This window comes from Hippocampus comes, unplaced genomic scaffold (genome assembly GCF_001891065.2).
Source record: "Hippocampus comes isolate QL1 unplaced genomic scaffold, H_comes_QL1_v1.1 scaffold18, whole genome shotgun sequence".
Classification (NCBI taxonomy): domain Eukaryota; kingdom Metazoa; phylum Chordata; class Actinopteri; order Syngnathiformes; family Syngnathidae; genus Hippocampus; species Hippocampus comes.
In genome coordinates, this window is record NW_017805014.1 from 13,523 (window position 1) to 30,342 (window position 16,820).

The window sequence follows — 16,820 nt, forward strand, 5'->3', positions numbered from 1 at the left end:
CTTCTTTTTTTTCTTCTTAATTTGCTCCATTTTCCACATGAGGCGGTCACCGCGAAGCAGCACCGCACTGCTTCATCTGCCGGGGCATAATAGTGGGGTCCGGGCGAGCACACAATGATGGCCACTGTAGCTTGGGAAGCCTGCGAGATGACTCACAGGGAGGAATGAGCAAGAGGGGGTGAGGTCGGGGAGGCGGGGGGGGATGGAGGCGCACGAGGGTGGGAGGGCTCCCGAGACTTTGGACGGAATAAGGAAAATGGGGATGAGAGCGAGACCCAAGGCCGAAATTGCCTTTTGATATCTTCTTGACTGAGTCAGCTCGAGACGCTTCGTCCTCCTTCTGCTAAGTGATTTCCTCGCAAAATGGCCGAAAGTCAGCGCGTGATCAAAGATGGCAATCATGACATTCCATTCCAGCGTGGTCAATTAGCCTGAAATAAAACCGCGGGCGAAACGTGCGTTTCCTTGAAGGAGGTTGCGTTGCTCGTCTGCCATCCTTGACGACTCACTCTCGTTTTTTTCTCCTCCTCTTTTCAAGTGTGGACCGCGAGGTTCTCCCAGGAGCCGGCAGACCAGTCGGTGGTGCGGGGCCAGAGAGTGATCCTTTCCTGTGTCGTCTTCAACTACTCGGGCATCGTTCAGTGGACCAAAGATGGCCTGGCGCTGGGCATCGGCGAGGACCTGCGGGGTGAGACGTCGAGCGTCTTGTGCGCCGGCCGCATGTAAATGGGAAGGCTCTCGTAAAGCTGCAAAATCGTTTGGAAGCCGAGGCGCTCTCGGGACCTTTAGGGCACTCAATCAACTCGATTGCAGAGACATAAACCTCGCGCACATAAAAAGTCCACGGAGAAGTGTCGCATCTGGCCCAAACCCATTTTTATGTACTTTTGAAAGTCACCCTGATTAGGCTCACGCTGCTTCCTTCTTTTTTATTTTCTTTTTAACATCAAATTTCCAGGACATTTTTTTTTTTTTATGTCAAAGTTCCACGACATGAATCTCCCTGTAAAGTGAAAATAAATGTCTTGAAAATTTGACACACCACAGACATCAGTGTTGTTAACAATCCTGAAAAACTCATATGATTAAAAAAAATAACAAATTGGCTATTTTATAAAAGCAGGCTTTAAATCATGAAAAAATGAAGACACTCTCTACACTGAATGCACTTAAGTCACGCCCTGATAAACTTTCAACTTTCAACAATAAAATACCATACCTTTCTTACTCTTTCTTACACTAACACGCTTATGCCACTCTGCAATAAGGCGTTCTAAAGCACCCAAGCCAGCCTGAAAAAAAAAAAATCCCCAACCCTCACTCTTTCACCTTGGTCTTTTTGACAAGCGTACACTTACAGCTGACAATGAGGCACTCTAATACGGCCACGCCAGCACAAAGCCTTGGTACACACACCGGCTGACAAGTGAGACTTATTTCCCTCCCCACTCCTCGCCCTTTTCACCTTTGTTTGCATGACGTGCATGCACTCACAGCTGACAACGAAGCGCTCTAATGCAAGCCCCTGCCACATGATGGCTGTCACTTTAGATGAAAAATTCCCCTCAGGCTTTCCATGACATGCACACACTCATGGGCGACAACGAGGCACTCTAAAGCAGCGACGCCAACCATGTTGAATGTATTTAGAAACACTCGTCTTTGAACGTTAAAATTGTGTTCACATCGATGGCAATGTTATCGGAGCACCTTGTTTTCAAACAGAAATTGCAACGAAAACAAAATACACTATGACCGCTAGTTGTAGTTTTTCAGAGAACGCCTAGAAAACATCCAAATAGGCAGAGCACATTCAGCCACAATAAAGAATATTTGTCGAATGTGATATACTAGATTATAACACACGACCACCTCTGGAGTTTTTGTGCATAAAACAGACTTGTGTTTGCGCAGTTGTGGCTTCTCTGGGCTTTTCATAGGCTGTCTTGCCCTCCACATTCTACATGCAAATGCATGTGCGAGCGCAAGCAAGGACACACAAGGTTAGGAGGCAAGCAGCCGAACAGCTAGGCCCAACTCTGGCTCTCGCACCGTCTCACGCACCGCCGCCGTCTGAGCAGCAAATTGTGTGCACCACGCCATGGAGTCAGTTGCAGTGCTCCAAAAAGAGTAAATAAATACATTACTGCTTGGTGACCGAGCGCGTCAATGCCACCTCTTGGTGAGAATGTGCAGCAGAGGCACAGCTGGCGGATGAGGGGAGGGGCGGGGGTAGTGGATTTTGTGCAATGGGGGGCAAGTGATGGTGTGATGGCGCAATGTGTGCTTGTTTGTGCTTCTCACATTTCAAAGACGGGGCTGAAATAAAAAAGTAATGAAATAAGGATTATTTCTGCTTAATTTAAAGACCCTCTAAAGTGACTAGTCCACATAGTCCACTGGCGTGGTCGATTAAGAGCGCCTTATTGTACACTGTGAGCGCACGCATGTCAAGGAGAGAAGCCATAAGGGGGGTTGGGGGGAGGAGGGGTCCGACTTAACAGTCAGCATGTGGAACAGGGCTTCAGACGACTGTTGCCGCTTTAGAGCGCCTCATTGTCACTGCATGGAAAAGACATGGGATGAGCTAAAATGCGATTTCACAAGAAGAAGAAAGAAATGTCTCAGCAGACAAAGAACAAGAATATTTTGCTTTGAGTTGAAATATTTCATCTTGGTTAGATTTGACAAAATGTGCAGTGTAGCAAAGCATCCCGTTCTCCTTGTGAAATCTTATTTAACTTGCCATTGGCTAAAAGTGAACCATGTTCAAGGATTTGAGGTGAGCAAGGCGGCTCACTCTGTGTGTTTTTCCCAGCCTGGCCTAGGTATCGAGTACTGCGGGTCCAGGAACTGGGCCAGTACAACCTTGAGATCCTGTCGGCTGACCTGTCTGACGATTCCTTGTACGAGTGCCAGGCCCCTGACGCCGCCTTGAGGTCCAGGAGGGCCAAGCTCACCGTTCTCAGTACTTATTCTTCTCATATATTTTATGTGCACGGTTTTACCAGTATTGTTTTTTTCATATTATCTGGAGAGCCATAACGTCAATTTGTTTTTCCAAATCCTACCCGCAGTCCCACCAGATGACCCGGTGATCGACGGCGGTCCAGAGGTTTTGCTCAACGCGGGGGAGTCCTACAACCTCAGCTGCGTGTCTCGGGGTGCGAAACCGCCCTCCATGATCGAGTGGCTTAAAGATGGACTGCCTATAGATGGGGCCGTCAGTGCCACTGTGAGTCCCAATTCAAAACAAAAACACACACACACACGTTCACACACGTCATGTCATACACACGTATGTCATTTTTAACCCACTCTGTAATGACCTCAGGAGGTTCTTCCAGACCGCAAGAGGGTGACCACGCGCAGCTTCCTTCCCATCCACCCCATCGACACAGACACGGGGAGGAACTACAGCTGCGTGGCTTCCAACCTGGCGGCCCCAGTGGGCAAGAGCACAACTGTTACCCTCAATGTGCACCGTAAGCACACTAACAGTCCCTTCAGCAATTTGTGGTGTGGCTGATATTCAGCCAAGCAGTGAATATGACTTTTGGATTTAATTTTGCCATCTGTGTCTCACAGATCCACCAACTGTGACTTTGTCCATCGAACCTCGCTCGGTCGTGGAGGGTGACAGGGTCACCTTCACCTGTCAGGCCCATGCCAACCCCCCAATTATGGGCTACAGGTCAGTGCCTTTTTCGCGTATATGAGTGCCGAACCATGATCTGGTCAACAGCAGATCTTATGTACTTAAGTATGGTGACTGTAAAAAAACAAAAACAAAAAAAAAACATTAGTCTAAGTACAAACACTGATTGAACACCTTTACTTCGGCTCTGAAATGCACCTAATTAAAAAAGTAAAAACTACACATTCATTTTTGAATCACCAATCACATAAAATATCAGCGTGCTAACTAACTAGCTAGCTAGGTAGCTAGTGTTGGTTCAGGCTTTTGTGCGACCAAAATGACTGTAAAAAAGGCTTTAGTATAAGTAGAAATACTGATTCAACTACTCAGACTCTGAAACTTAAGTACTAGCGAATTTGAATCACCAATCACATAAAATATCGGCGTGCTAACTAACTAGCTAGGTAGCTAGTGTTGGTTCAGGCTTTTATGCTACCAAACTGACTGTAAAAATGGCTTTAATATAAGTAGAAATACTGATTCAACTACTCAGACTCTGAAACTTAAGTACTAGCGTAAAAAATTACAATTTAAACTGTCAATCATAAATCACAAATATCTTTGTGCTAGCTAGCGTTGGCTCAGGCTTATATACGATCAAACCAATGTGCTCAAAAAACAAAAACAAATGACTTCATGACAACATGCTGTAAGGAAATCTCAACCGCGGTTGAGTTTACCCGTTCCTATTTAGGTCTTTTTTTACGTGGTGTCAACATCTGAGGTGTATGAAGAAAACTAACAAACCTATTTTGACAAAGGAAGCGATTGAAAGTAGTACTGGTAAAACTGGTCGCTCGCTCTCTTCCTCAGGTGGGCCAAGGGTGGCGTGGTGCTACAGGGTGCCAGGGAGAGTGTGTTCACCACCAAGGCGGACCACTCCTTCTTCACCGAACCGGTCTCATGCTTGGTCTTCAACGCCGTGGGGAAGACCAACGTCAGCATCCTTGTGGACGTTCACTGTGAGTGTCTCAGCGGGGTCCGCTTAGACTTGCTTACTCTGGGCCCTCTGTCCACGACCTCCCTTTCCGACTCATGTTTTCCCTTCTCTAGTCGGTCCCATTCTCTTGGTGGAGCCCCAGCCCAAAACGGTGGACGTCGACTCTGACGTCACCCTCAACTGCAAATGGGCCGGGAACCCTCCGCTCACTCTCACTTGGTTCAAGAAAGGTTCCAACATGGTAAGAAGAAGTCATGCTCAACTCTTCAACTGTATAGTTTCCACTTCCGGACAAATAATGTGAAATAAATATATTTGGTATTGCCTTTGAATCTGACATCCTCTCGCACACAGGTCCTGAGTAACGGCAACCAACTGTATCTGAAGTCGGTGAGCCAGGCCGACGCGGGCCAGTACGTATGCAAGGCCATCGTACCGCGAATCGGGGTCGGAGAGACCGAGGTCGCCCTCACTGTTAACGGTCAGGAAGCAAAAAGCATTTTAAAGTGCAAATCAGTCTTTTTTTTGGGCGGGGGGGATTACAATTTCTATCTTTCTCCTCCCCTTGCACAGGCCCACCCATCATTTCCAGCGAGCCCATCCAGTATGCAGTGCGAGGGGAGCGCGGCGAAGTGAAATGCTACATTGCGAGCACACCTCCTCCTGATAAGATTGTAAGTCGCGCTCAACTTGATTGACAACCTTCCAAATTCGTCTTCGGAAAACACCACTCGGTGATGCACGCAAGGTGCTTTTGGGACCTCCCAATTTCCTCGCCCAGAAATTCAAATTATCCATTAAACTTCATACCTGTTATGTGAAGTCATATTGGTCACTTTTAATAAAATCTACACTGTCACGCAAAGGGTAGATATTTGTACCCTTATGAAGGCACTTAAGTACCATAGGGCACTGTCTCTTTCAGGGATGGGCAACATTACAAAAAAAAAAAGCGTCCAACATCACTTGTTATGACACAGTTCACCACTAGATGGCAGACATCACTTCGTAGGACTTCTGCCTGTTTATCTCCAGTTGTGAAGAAGAACACAAAGATGCTGTCAGTCACAGATTCGGGTTAAGAACTTTAATTAAGAAATACATTCAATGAACTGCCGGTAATGTAAACACACCTCAAGGATAATGAACTACCTCATGAAGGAAGAAGTTCAGCAATGTATGCCGCAACACATCCTCAGAACCGAAGAGTGGTCTAATAATATAAAAGTATACAAACAACATTTTATTTGTTTATTCATTTATTTGCGAGAACCATTGACAGCACATTTAAAGTACAAAACGATTCCCATTCCTGGTCTTGATGACTGCTACTACGGTTTGTTTCTTTAAACTGCATTCCGGATGAGGAAACCAAAGGCACTTTATCGTGATACTGACCCAACCGACGCATGCACAAAGAACCCATTTGCAAGGGGTGAAGGTGAACACTTTGGTGCTGATCCAAATCCAGATTGTTTGGCTTCGGGGGATGTCTGTGCCCTACAAAGTGACATCTTCAACCATAACACGCTCTTGCTTTTTGGCACTGTCCTTTCTTCTGCGGGAAAGAAAAAAAAAATGGATTTGAATCCCAATGCTATGGACAACATGTATGGCGTCCCGCAGGGGTCAATGCTGGGTCCAATGTTATTCATATATATTTGTTAATCCTTGCACTCCCAGGGGGTTAAAATCAGGGGATGCCGTGGGCCTGTGACGCACTTGTGATTAAGGGCTACAGAAATAAGTTTAACATTGGACACATACCTGTGTGTGTGTGTGTGTGTGTGTATATATATATATATATATATATATATATATATATATATATATCTCTCCTCCGTCCCACACATCAACAAACCAACATTAAGGCAGGACCACTTTTAGCTCATGCGGTCAGAAAAGCGTCCCGGATGCTTTCTCCGCTCAGCTGCATCACACGGGCGTCGCGGTTCCTTGACGGATGCGTCCTGACTGGCGGTGCGCTCCCCTAATGCGGCCGGCGCAGCTTGGGACATGAAAAGATTTATAAAATATAAAAGGACGGCGGGAGGAACAGTTGTCCCAGTAAACGCCAGTGCCGGGAGAATCTCCTTCTCCGGAACAAGTGGGCACATTATGGGAACATGTGGGCTTATGCATAATTAACAGGCCTCGGTACGGTATATGCTGAATAATACAGCTGCTTTTAGTGGCTTTAAAGATGGAGGACATGCGCATGTCCCCTCACCCCAAGCTTGCCCCTCTGCGTGCCGTGTGAATATATTTGTGACTTGTGCATGCATGTCATTAGATGAAGAGGTTATAGGTACTCATGATGAAATGGGCAAATACCGGGTGATATTTTGCCTCCCTGCTTCGCCGACACATAAACCGAGTATGGGATGGTGCGCAGGTGTGGGCGTGGAAGGAGAACGTGTGGGAGGAGGAGAAGGGCACACTTCTGGAGCGCTACACGGTGGAGCAAAGCAGAACGTCGGCCGAGGGAGGCGGCGTCCTCTCCACCCTCACCATCAACAACGTGATGGAGTCTGACTTCTTGACCTCGTACAACTGCACGGCCTCCAACTCCTTTGGGCCCGGCACCATGATCATCACCCTGGAGGAGACCGGTATGTTGGATAATAAATCTGTTACTCTTTATTGTAATGCAGATTCATTTAATGCCTCTGTTAAAGAAAAAAAATACATGGAAGGAGAACCTTGAAAAGATAATCACATATGAAATTGCAATCGCAATATTAATACATAAAGTGTAAGTCTCCAAAGCCATTACGAACTGAAAATCATGCTGACGAACCTGAACTTGGTGTGATTTCAGAGGAGGTCCCAGTGGGGATAATAGCCGGTGGCACGGTGGGCTCCACCATCCTCTTGTTCATCTTCCTCCTGGTCCTCGTACTCATCTTCTACCGGCAACGCAAAGGCAGTGAGTCACGCCATCAGCCGGCACAACATATGGCGCTTGTTGTCATCGTTAAACAAACTCGAAAGAAAACCTCAACTCCTCGGCTTAGCGAAAACAAAAACAAACTATAAGAGTCCACCCCTGCAACACAGCAATAATGGTTTGGGACAGGTGTGCCCAAGCTTTTTTGACTGAAGATCTACTTTTCAAGCAATCAGCGTCCCGCGATCAACCCGATACCGCACGTGCACGCATACACACACATGCCAGTATGAACAACAGCCATAACGGCCCCGAATGTGAACGAAACTGAAAAATAAAGTCGATACAATAGATTGTGAGTTGCTGAAAAGGAAATCCCGCCTACCTTGGTAGACGCAGAGGCCTGTTAGGTGCAGAAACTATTATCCGCACGAGTATACGCTCCAGATTCACATTTTTTGCCAGTACCATCGGTGAATAGTACATGAACCAAACTTTAAATGAGAAGAATAATAATTCAAAAAATATATCGCAACAGCTCTGATCGCAAGCTGCAATTGCAGACTGCTGACCGCTAACAACTTCGGGTGATGCAGATCATGCGCCACCGTAGGTCCAAGGTGCCCTGCTTTTTTTCAACTGACAGGATGCTTAGGGTGCAGTGTGCACTAACGCAAAAATATATCATGTTAATAACACGCACACAGACACACAAATCTTTTTTTTTTTTTCATTTCCCCCTACACATCTCGCGATCGACTTGGGACCAGTTCGCGCGCTACAGGGTGATCGCACCCCTGGTTTAGTCTATACAGTACAAATAAACTCCTTTGGATGGATGGGGGGGGGGACCCTGCTGGATTGCACTTTTCAAAGCATGCAGCTTGTGTGTGTGCGTGTGTGTGTGTGCGTGACGCTGGCATGTTGTGCTTGCTTCCAGGTCGGCGAGGAGTCACACTGGGAAAGCCGGACATTAAGGTGGAAACGATAAACAAGGAGAGCCACAGCTTGGAGGAAGACTCGGGCAGCGTGTCCACGGCCTCGCGCATGGTCAAGGCCATGTACTCGGTGAGCTGTCCGTGTGTGTGTGTGTGTGTGTGTGTGTGTGTGTGTGTGTGTGTGTGTGTGTGTGTGTGTGTGTGTGTGTGTGTGTGTGTTTGAGTGAGTGACCTCGCCTCACCGTGAGTGCTCCTTTATTAACACCTTTAATTCCATTGTCTTCTTTTGTGTCACATTTCGTTGCATCCTTCCCTCACTTCCTCATCTCCTTTTTGGTTTGGTTCTCCTCTTTGACCGTTTAGTTTCTCCCCTCTGTGTCCTTCTCTCCCTCCAATCAGCCCTTTAAGGACGACATCGAGCTCAAGTCGGACCTGCGCAGCGACACCCTGGACACCCGCCAGGAGTACGACCTGAAGGTGAGTGCTCCTCGTTTATTTTACACCCATGCCAAGCGCAACTTGTCATGAATCACAAGACCGAGTCTGAAGACAAGTCAAGCCGACGTGCATATTTTCTGCATTCTGACCCTTCGGGCTCGGACCGAGGTAATGAAACGACTTGATTTTCATGTAGCTGTCAAAATGTGGCCCCGCGCACTGCCGGGCCTCCAGTCGGAGGACCAGTCGGATCATTTTAAAGGAACGCGGACGTGAATCCACCCTGAGAGGTGATTAGATCACCCCGACAACAGCCGGGATTCTTTTGCCCCTTCTCCCCCAACACCCACCCACCCACACACCCCCTCCCTCCGCTGCCTGAAGCACCAGCGCTGCGAAACAATGGCCGAGTGAGGCGTCTGGTTTCGTGAGAGATGACGGGATGGAAGATTCATGTCAGGAATAGTCAGTATTCCTGCACCCAGTTTGTTGGCCAGATTCCACTCTGATTCATGCACTTGGACCAGAGCAAGGATCTGATCCAGGGGCGGTTCTAGGACCAGAAGTTTAGGGCTGCTGAGCCCCTGGCCAAAGAAGACACATTTTGCACATTGTAATACGATTTCTATGAAGGGGAAACATAACACTTTTTGGTCAAGTCTGTGACCAAACAATCAAACCATCATTGTAACCTTCCAAATTTCTGGGGCAACACAGCTCGTTTTGATACAGTAGCACCTCGACCTACACGTTAACAGGATGCATTTTTTGTTTCTGGAGTAAATTGGAATACTTTGATCATCTGACACTAAAAATCCCCGTTTGGCTGTTCCCCTCTCTCGAAAAGGGAACTATGATTGCCACTCGTCACTGGTACCTTGGCTTTAATACTAATCCATGCACAGGACAAGAGCTAGCTTCTCTCATTCATGCTATCTCTGACCACCTGAAACATTTCCTCGCCAGAAAAAAATGTCAGCTAACCTAACAAGATAGAAAAAGTGCTTATACCACTACGGTACGAAGGGCATCACTCGAAGGCAGCTTATTGCTCTCTGCAGATTTTGATGACTGACGTGGTTGTACTTCATTCGAGAACCAATTTTGATTTGTGTTCTCCAAGGATCCCACCAACGGCTACTACAACGTACGAGCTTCCACGCTTGACGAGGGCCGCCCCGCCTCCCGCTCCACCATGCACTACTCCGACTACCGCTCCCCCACCGGTACCCCCGGGGGGGCCGCATCCATCAGCGGCAGCAGCGCGGGCGGTTCGGGGGCCACGGCCAGCGGCGGAGCCCCCGGCCCACCTGGCCCCCTCACATCCCCGGGCCGGCCCCAGGCCTGCTACGACCCTCGCCCCCCTTCCAGACTGTCCCACATCAGCTACGCCCAGTTCAACACTTTCACCCGCGGAGCCCAGAGCCAGCAGGCGCCCAGCAACCCGGCCCCCGCAGCGGCCGACTTCCCAGGCGACTGCAGCCTCCTGGACTCCACCTCCCAGCTAGCGTACGAGAACTACGGCTACCCGTCGCACTACCAGACCTATCGGATGGGTTTCGCCCCATCCAGCCTGGCCCCGCTGGAGGCCGGGCCCTCGTATGAGATGTACGGGGTGGGATCGGGGGTCGGCGTGGGTCCCGGCGGTGCCACGCCCGCGGGCTCGGACACGGGACTCGGGAAGTACGGCAGCTCCACTCGCTTCTCCTACACGTCGCAACATTCCGACTATTCCCACAGCCGACACACACAGAGGATGCAGACTCACGTGTGAAAGCGACCTAGCAGCACGAGGAGTGTCTTAGGCATAGCATTGCAGCTAAAACCAACACACACATATTTACACGCACACACCGACAGGCCGCAGTGAACAGATACGGCACATGCACAGTTATAGAGGAGCGTGCCCGAAAAACGGAGACAAAAGACTGCACGTTGGCCACCGTGTTAGCAAACGGGAGCTGGGAGAGAGCAGACGGCGCGAGTCACAATCACACCGGGGATGACGAGGAACCAGCCACAACGCGGAGACTTTGGAGCCACTTTGGTTTCCAATGCCAGACGGCGCCTCGAGCCATGTTTCCACGAAGCAGCACACCTAAAAGGCGAGACCAACTGCCTTCGATTGATTGGCAGTCAATGTGGCCAGTTGCCAAGAAGAACGAACAGGGTTGTGAACCCTGGTGGAAGCGCAACGAGATCAACGTCTGATATGGTACATGTGATTGGGCAAAACCTCAGACATTGGGAGTCATTTCTGGCTGTTATTTTACTTTCAGCTTTTCCTCTCATACTTATTCGTAGTGATGTTCAATCACTTTTTTTTTTTTTTTTCCAGACCACTACCAGTACTACCCTTCTTGAGTACTAATCGATACCAAGTACCAATCCAACTACAAGGCTCGAAATAAGCGGTTACATGTCACGATTTGCGAGGAAAATTTTTCATTTTGCGCCTCATCAAAACACATTGAATTGCAAAACTTAGAATCGACCGTCGAGACGGTCCCAAAAAGCTTCACTGGGCTCACGTAGTCGTCGGAAGTCGAGGGAAATTCTGCGCCGCTAACGCCGCAGCGGGAAGCTAGCAACGAGCGTCGGCTAGCTACTAGTGCGCCAAAACACGTTGCGGAGTCGCTCCTATATCGGTGATCATTGCCACCATGGTGGCAAATAAGAAACTACATTTCTGACAAGTATCATTCTCACGAAGGGATGTTGAGAAAAGACGGCGAAGCTAAATTGCTAAAATAACCCAAGATTGACACGGTTAGCACGTTTAACACCAGAATTAGGGACATGGGTAATTGAGTTCACTTTTCTCAGACATCTGGCTGGAACTGCATTAAAGCGGAGAACATCCAACTTTGAACAGCAAACAAATTAATAAGTGTCGAAACTCTCAAGAGAGAATCGTACTCGCTAAAAAAGAACCAGAACCAGAAATGTTCAGTTACAGTGTACTTCAGCAAGGACGAATAGTATCAAATCTATATGATATCAATCATGTCATTTATTTGTTTTCACGATGGAGTCCTGAGTTTTGATTTCGACTTTTGAGGTCTGCGCAGTAAATATTTACAAAATTACAGCAGATCTTATGTTTTCTTGAATCAATTTGGCTTTGCTTCTCGACAGGAAAATTGAATGCTATACTGCGATTAACCTGCAAAAAAGTTGCTCCACAAAATTAGGTAGTTGCTCCTCAAAGGAAAAATAAAAAGATTTCCAACCTCGTGCTAATACTTATGATCCATTTAATTTCAATTAAAACAATGACATAATTCTGCAAATACCTTTCTGTCTTTATGATGCTCAGTATGATTCGCCAACGTGTCAAACGGCCGCATTGTAGCACCAACTATTGTCAAGGAAAACGGACTCAATGTCGGATGTTATTTTTTTGTTTTAAATATCGGTTTTTGGTCTCAGCATCCTTGAAAAGTACCCAATACTTTGAAATAAGGCCGGTGTCGGCGCGATGCAGATACCTGGAATCGGTGCTCACCTATCCCGACTTATTAGCCATCGGAAAGTGATTGTTCGTAGGAAGGTCATCATCCTTTTGCACTGCACCATCAGTATTCACGCTTGGACGTCTCTCATCTATATCTGTCGTCTTTTTAATTTGCACACATGACTAGAGCTTTGTATTCTATTTTTTAACATTACAGAATTATTTTTGTCAATGTAAAACATGAAATGATGTGTATGTATGGACCAAAAGTTGGAAGAACTGTGCCATCAAAAAGGGTATACCAGTGTATAAAAGAAACCTAGTGCCAAGTGTATTGTTCTTCACCGTAGATCATGTACAGTAGATGCAGTAGAAGCTCCTTCTATTGGCGACTGTTGCTTTATAAACCAGGTGAGGGACCCTGGGTCAGACTTTTTCCTCAGCTTGGGCCTTTTTTTTTTTTTCCCCTCGCCCGAGCTCTAAAACTTAAAGACTGGTGCGGACGGTGAGAACAACAAAGACGTGGGGTTTAGAACTGAGTGGCCTTATCGGGAGAACATTATCGTTTCTCATCGTCTGCCTACCAGAAGGGCCGGAAGAGAATGTGTATGGAGAGGCTCCATGAAGGCTGTCTACAATATTGACATGTAGTTTTGTGTGTGTGTGTGTGTGTGTGTGTGTGTGTGTGTGTGTGTGTGTGTGTGTGTGTGTGCCATGTGAGGGGTCAGTGGCCTGTCCTCTCAGCATTCCCTAATGCCCCTGGATCGAGGACCCTCAGAGACAGAAGTCAAGATCGAGTGTGTGGGCATTGGCGCGCACATCAATTTGTACAGTGTGTTTGTATAGATGAGTGAATGGATACATGCATACTCCAAACGTGCCGCATCTGACTCATGTGTGCGTGGGACTGTTGTATGCATGTCCATATGTATACAATATGTACGTATGTGTATGTGAGTGTGTGTTTCAATATACGTCTGTATCATTTCTCTCACGATCTAGTACTTTTATACCTCTGGTAGGACTGTATCCTGTATTACTGTGTCTTTGAATTTAGAAAACCCCAATGTTTATGTTATTGTACTGTTCCGTAGCAGGAAAAAAAATGTTAAAAATATGTTATCAAACAGGTTTTTTTTCTCTACTTTTAATATTTTTTAAAAATGTATGTAATTATTTTTCCACAGTATTACATAAATAAAAGCACTGTTTTTTTTTAATAAAAAGGATTCTGTCTTTGATTGTTTTGACTATTAGTCGATCAGATTTTATAATACGCCCTGCGATTGGCTGGCAAGCAGTTCAGGGTGTCCCCTGCCTAATGCCCAAAGACAGCTGGGGTAGGCTCCAGCAAGTCCCCGCGGCCTTTGTGATAATAAACTGATTTCAAAATGGATGGATTATATAATACATTGCTAACAATCTGGCGCATTATTATTATTATTATTAAAAATAATTATTATAATAACGGTAGTGATTCTAATTAGCATGACCAGTTGGTAGCAGTCGCGTGCGCTACATCGCTGCATATGACCGGAGAAGAAGTCGTCCTTTGACGTCACTCGCCCGAGTTGGCCTGACAACCAAGATGGCGGCCGCAATGTTGAGGTCGCTTACCAAACTGGGACGTCCTTCAACAAAATTAATTTTAAATCCAATAAATAGTCACATCGGAAGCCCCTGCTGCGCTGTTCTTCAAAGCAGGTAATTCGGCGCAAGGTTTAAAATGTTCCCTCAAACGCACCTTCGTACTGTCAGTCGCGTTAATTTGAGCTGCAAAACAGAATGCACGCACAAAAGCTAATGTTAGCAGAATGCCAAATGTGCCGAGTTTCTTATTACAGCCTCATAACGTCCAGTACAAATAGATGCGGAGCAGTTACTCACCTTACTGCAATGTCGTGACAATTATATTGTTTATTAGGAAGAAGCAGTGGCAGCCAGATGTGGAGTGGACTGAGCAATTTGCCGGTGCAGTGATGTACCCCACTGCTCTGAATGAGAAATGGACCCCACCCCCATGGAATGGTAGCATTTGCACCGTCTGAATTGTCAAGTTTGCTCTCTGCCTATTTTTAAGCGTTGCGTTTGTTTGTCCAGACAAGGATCCTCCGGCTGAGAAGGACGTGTCCAACCTGACCATCAACTTTGGGCCGCAGCATCCCGCGGCTCACGGAGTGCTGCGTCTGGTGTTGGAGCTCAGCGGCGAGTCTGTTAAAAAGTGTGACCCCCATATTGGCTTGCTTCACCGTGGCACGGAAAAACTAATCGAGTACAAGACATACCTGCAGGTGTGACTCAAGGAATGTCAGGAATACATTACCAGTAAAAAAACACCTGACCTCCTCCTCCTGCCTCAGGCTCTACCCTACTTTGACCGCTTGGACTATGTTTCCATGATGTGCAACGAGGAGGCATACTCGCTGGCTGTAGAAAGGCTGCTCAACATCAGGGCTCCGCCCCGTGCCGAGTGGATCAGAGGTAACGCGCTACAAGACGGACTCGTGGCCCTTAATGTAGAATTTCCAGCCCAATAACGCCTCGATTGCAAAATGGTAGTTCTGTATGGTGAGATGACCCGCATCCTGAACCACATCATGGCTGTCACCACTCACGCACTTGACATTGGCGCCATGACGCCGTTCTTCTGGATGTTCGAGGAACGTGAGAAGGTGACGGCTGAAAACACACTTGGGCTGACACGTCGAGACACTTGACATTGCGACTTCCATCTCTTAGATGTTTGAGTTCTACGAGCGAGTGTCCGGAGCCAGAATGCACGCCGCCTACATCCGACCCGGCGGTGTCCATCAGGTAACCAAAGCTAATCCAAGTGAAACGGGTGCCCGAGTGCTGATTGGCCGAACTCTTCCTCCGTGTCGCAGGATCTTCCCTTGGGCCTGATGGACGACATCTACGAGTGGTGCAAGAACTTCTCCATTCGCATCGACGAGGTGGAAGAGGTGCGTTCTTGCGTCTCGGGAGATGTGATGCAACATCGGCGGCAACTTTAAGCTGTTTGCTGTCCGTTTGTTTTTTCAGATGTTGACCAATAATCGCATCTGGAAGAATCGCACTGTGGACATCGGTGTGGTGACCGCAGAAGAAGCCCTCAACTATGGCTTTAGGTTAGGGCAGAACGACCCCCACCCCCTTCCATATTGCGATTTACTGTATTACAATAATTAAGCACAACTGTTTTGCGGACCTTTTCATGCCCTCGTTCGTCCTTCAGTGGTGTGATGCTGAGAGGTTCAGGCATCAAGTGGGACTTGCGCAAGTCTCAGCCGTACGACAAGTACGACGAGGTGGACTTCGACGTCCCGATCGGAAGCAAGGGCGACTGCTACGACCGGTGTGTAAACGACGGGGCACTCTACTTCCCCCTCTCGCGCTCCTCGGGCTCAACCTCGTCTCGAGTAGGTATCTGTGTCGGGTGGAGGAGATGAGGCAGTCGTTGCGGATCATGCACCAGGCCCTTAACAAGATGCCCGAAGGCGAGATCAAGGTGGACGACGCCAAAGTGGCTCCGCCCAAGAGGTCTGAGATGAAGGTGAGCGGAGCGCAAAGCGCAGCGGAGGAGACCCTCACGACGCTGACACGTGTGCTTCTTTTTGCCAGATGTCCATGGAGTCCTTGATCCACCATTTTAAACTGTACACCGAGGGCTACCAGGTCCCCCCTGGGGCCACATACACCGCAGTGGAGGCCCCCAAGGTGAGGACGCTTCAACCAGGTCACCTGTTTGATCAATGAAATAAAGATTCGCATCAAGCAGAGGCTGAACTAAGAGTCGCGCACGAGTCAAAGAAAATGACGAAAAATTCCTCGTCTTGCTAGGTTCGTAAATTCCGCACTTATCTAAAGTAGGGCTGCAACTAACGATTATTTTAATGATCGATAAATTAAATTTGTGATCTATTTTAAGTTGCATCCCTTTATTCGCAAACAGGACTTTTCAAATTGACAGTGTCGGAAAATACGCCAATAAATTATTGATGATTCAATGACGGTTTGGTGAAGTAACGTGTTGGAAAACAGCCAAAAGTGTCGATCACGGGATATTCCAACGTAAAAGCAAACGTTTTGTTTTGATTCCACACAAAGATGATCAACGTGCGTACGTGGAGGACCGCAGAAATTGTCCGACATTTATTGATGAGAAGCTGAAGCAATTTTAAATGTAAAAAAAAAAAAACAAGCTCTTTCATCGATGAATCGATCATCTGGTAATGATCGATTCCCTTAATTGATTAGTTGTCGATTAATTTGCCTCGCGCTGGCACAGGGCAAATGTACTCTCATTTCGTTCCCCTTGAAATGAAAATCAGTTGAGCTGTTGGTGCGTCGCCCAACTCGCAAACAAAATCCTTTGCAGTGGTAACCGAGTTGCGATGGGAACTGCTTACTCGCATTTGTTTGCGTGTGTCGCCCCCCCCCCACCCGGGGGGGGTTGG

At 47.4% G+C, this 16,820-nt stretch overlaps 2 protein-coding genes across 4 annotated transcripts in view; both read left to right on the plus strand.

Moving 5' to 3' along the window:
• The window catches only part of kirrel1a (kirre like nephrin family adhesion molecule 1a), a 24,130-nt gene extending 11,288 nt beyond the window's left edge, over positions 1 to 12,842 (plus strand). Inside the window, exons 2-15 of one of the 2 annotated variants that reach the window (XM_019863259.1) lie at positions 539 to 688; positions 2,819 to 2,968; positions 3,078 to 3,235; positions 3,335 to 3,485; positions 3,589 to 3,694; positions 4,514 to 4,662; positions 4,754 to 4,881; positions 4,995 to 5,121; positions 5,214 to 5,314; positions 7,036 to 7,252; positions 7,462 to 7,569; positions 8,471 to 8,598; positions 8,832 to 8,945; positions 10,030 to 12,842. In XM_019863259.1, the coding sequence (XP_019718818.1) occupies positions 539 to 688; positions 2,819 to 2,968; positions 3,078 to 3,235; positions 3,335 to 3,485; positions 3,589 to 3,694; positions 4,514 to 4,662; positions 4,754 to 4,881; positions 4,995 to 5,121; positions 5,214 to 5,314; positions 7,036 to 7,252; positions 7,462 to 7,569; positions 8,471 to 8,598; positions 8,832 to 8,945; positions 10,030 to 10,680 (2,438 nt within the window). In that variant the 3' untranslated portion in view covers positions 10,681 to 12,842. The remainder of the gene's footprint in view (positions 1 to 538; positions 689 to 2,818; positions 2,969 to 3,077; positions 3,236 to 3,334; positions 3,486 to 3,588; positions 3,695 to 4,513; positions 4,663 to 4,753; positions 4,882 to 4,994; positions 5,122 to 5,213; positions 5,315 to 7,035; positions 7,253 to 7,461; positions 7,570 to 8,470; positions 8,599 to 8,831; positions 8,946 to 10,029) is intronic. The other variant, XM_019863260.1, reaches the window with a different exon arrangement.
• Positions 12,843 to 13,915: 1,073 nt separating this feature from the next.
• ndufs2 (NADH:ubiquinone oxidoreductase core subunit S2) overlaps positions 13,916 to 16,820 on the plus strand; it is a 3,598-nt gene continuing 693 nt past the window's right edge. The window contains exons 1-11 of one of the 2 annotated variants that reach the window (XM_019863261.1): positions 13,916 to 14,067; positions 14,288 to 14,391; positions 14,464 to 14,654; positions 14,724 to 14,844; positions 14,923 to 15,035; positions 15,103 to 15,177; positions 15,249 to 15,326; positions 15,406 to 15,491; positions 15,599 to 15,718; positions 15,787 to 15,916; positions 15,985 to 16,080. In XM_019863261.1, coding sequence (XP_019718820.1) covers positions 13,952 to 14,067; positions 14,288 to 14,391; positions 14,464 to 14,654; positions 14,724 to 14,844; positions 14,923 to 15,035; positions 15,103 to 15,177; positions 15,249 to 15,326; positions 15,406 to 15,491; positions 15,599 to 15,718; positions 15,787 to 15,916; positions 15,985 to 16,080 — 1,230 coding nt within the window. In that variant the 5' untranslated portion in view covers positions 13,916 to 13,951. The remainder of the gene's footprint in view (positions 14,068 to 14,287; positions 14,392 to 14,463; positions 14,655 to 14,723; positions 14,845 to 14,922; positions 15,036 to 15,102; positions 15,178 to 15,248; positions 15,327 to 15,405; positions 15,492 to 15,598; positions 15,719 to 15,786; positions 15,917 to 15,984; positions 16,081 to 16,820) is intronic. The other variant, XM_019863262.1, reaches the window with a different exon arrangement.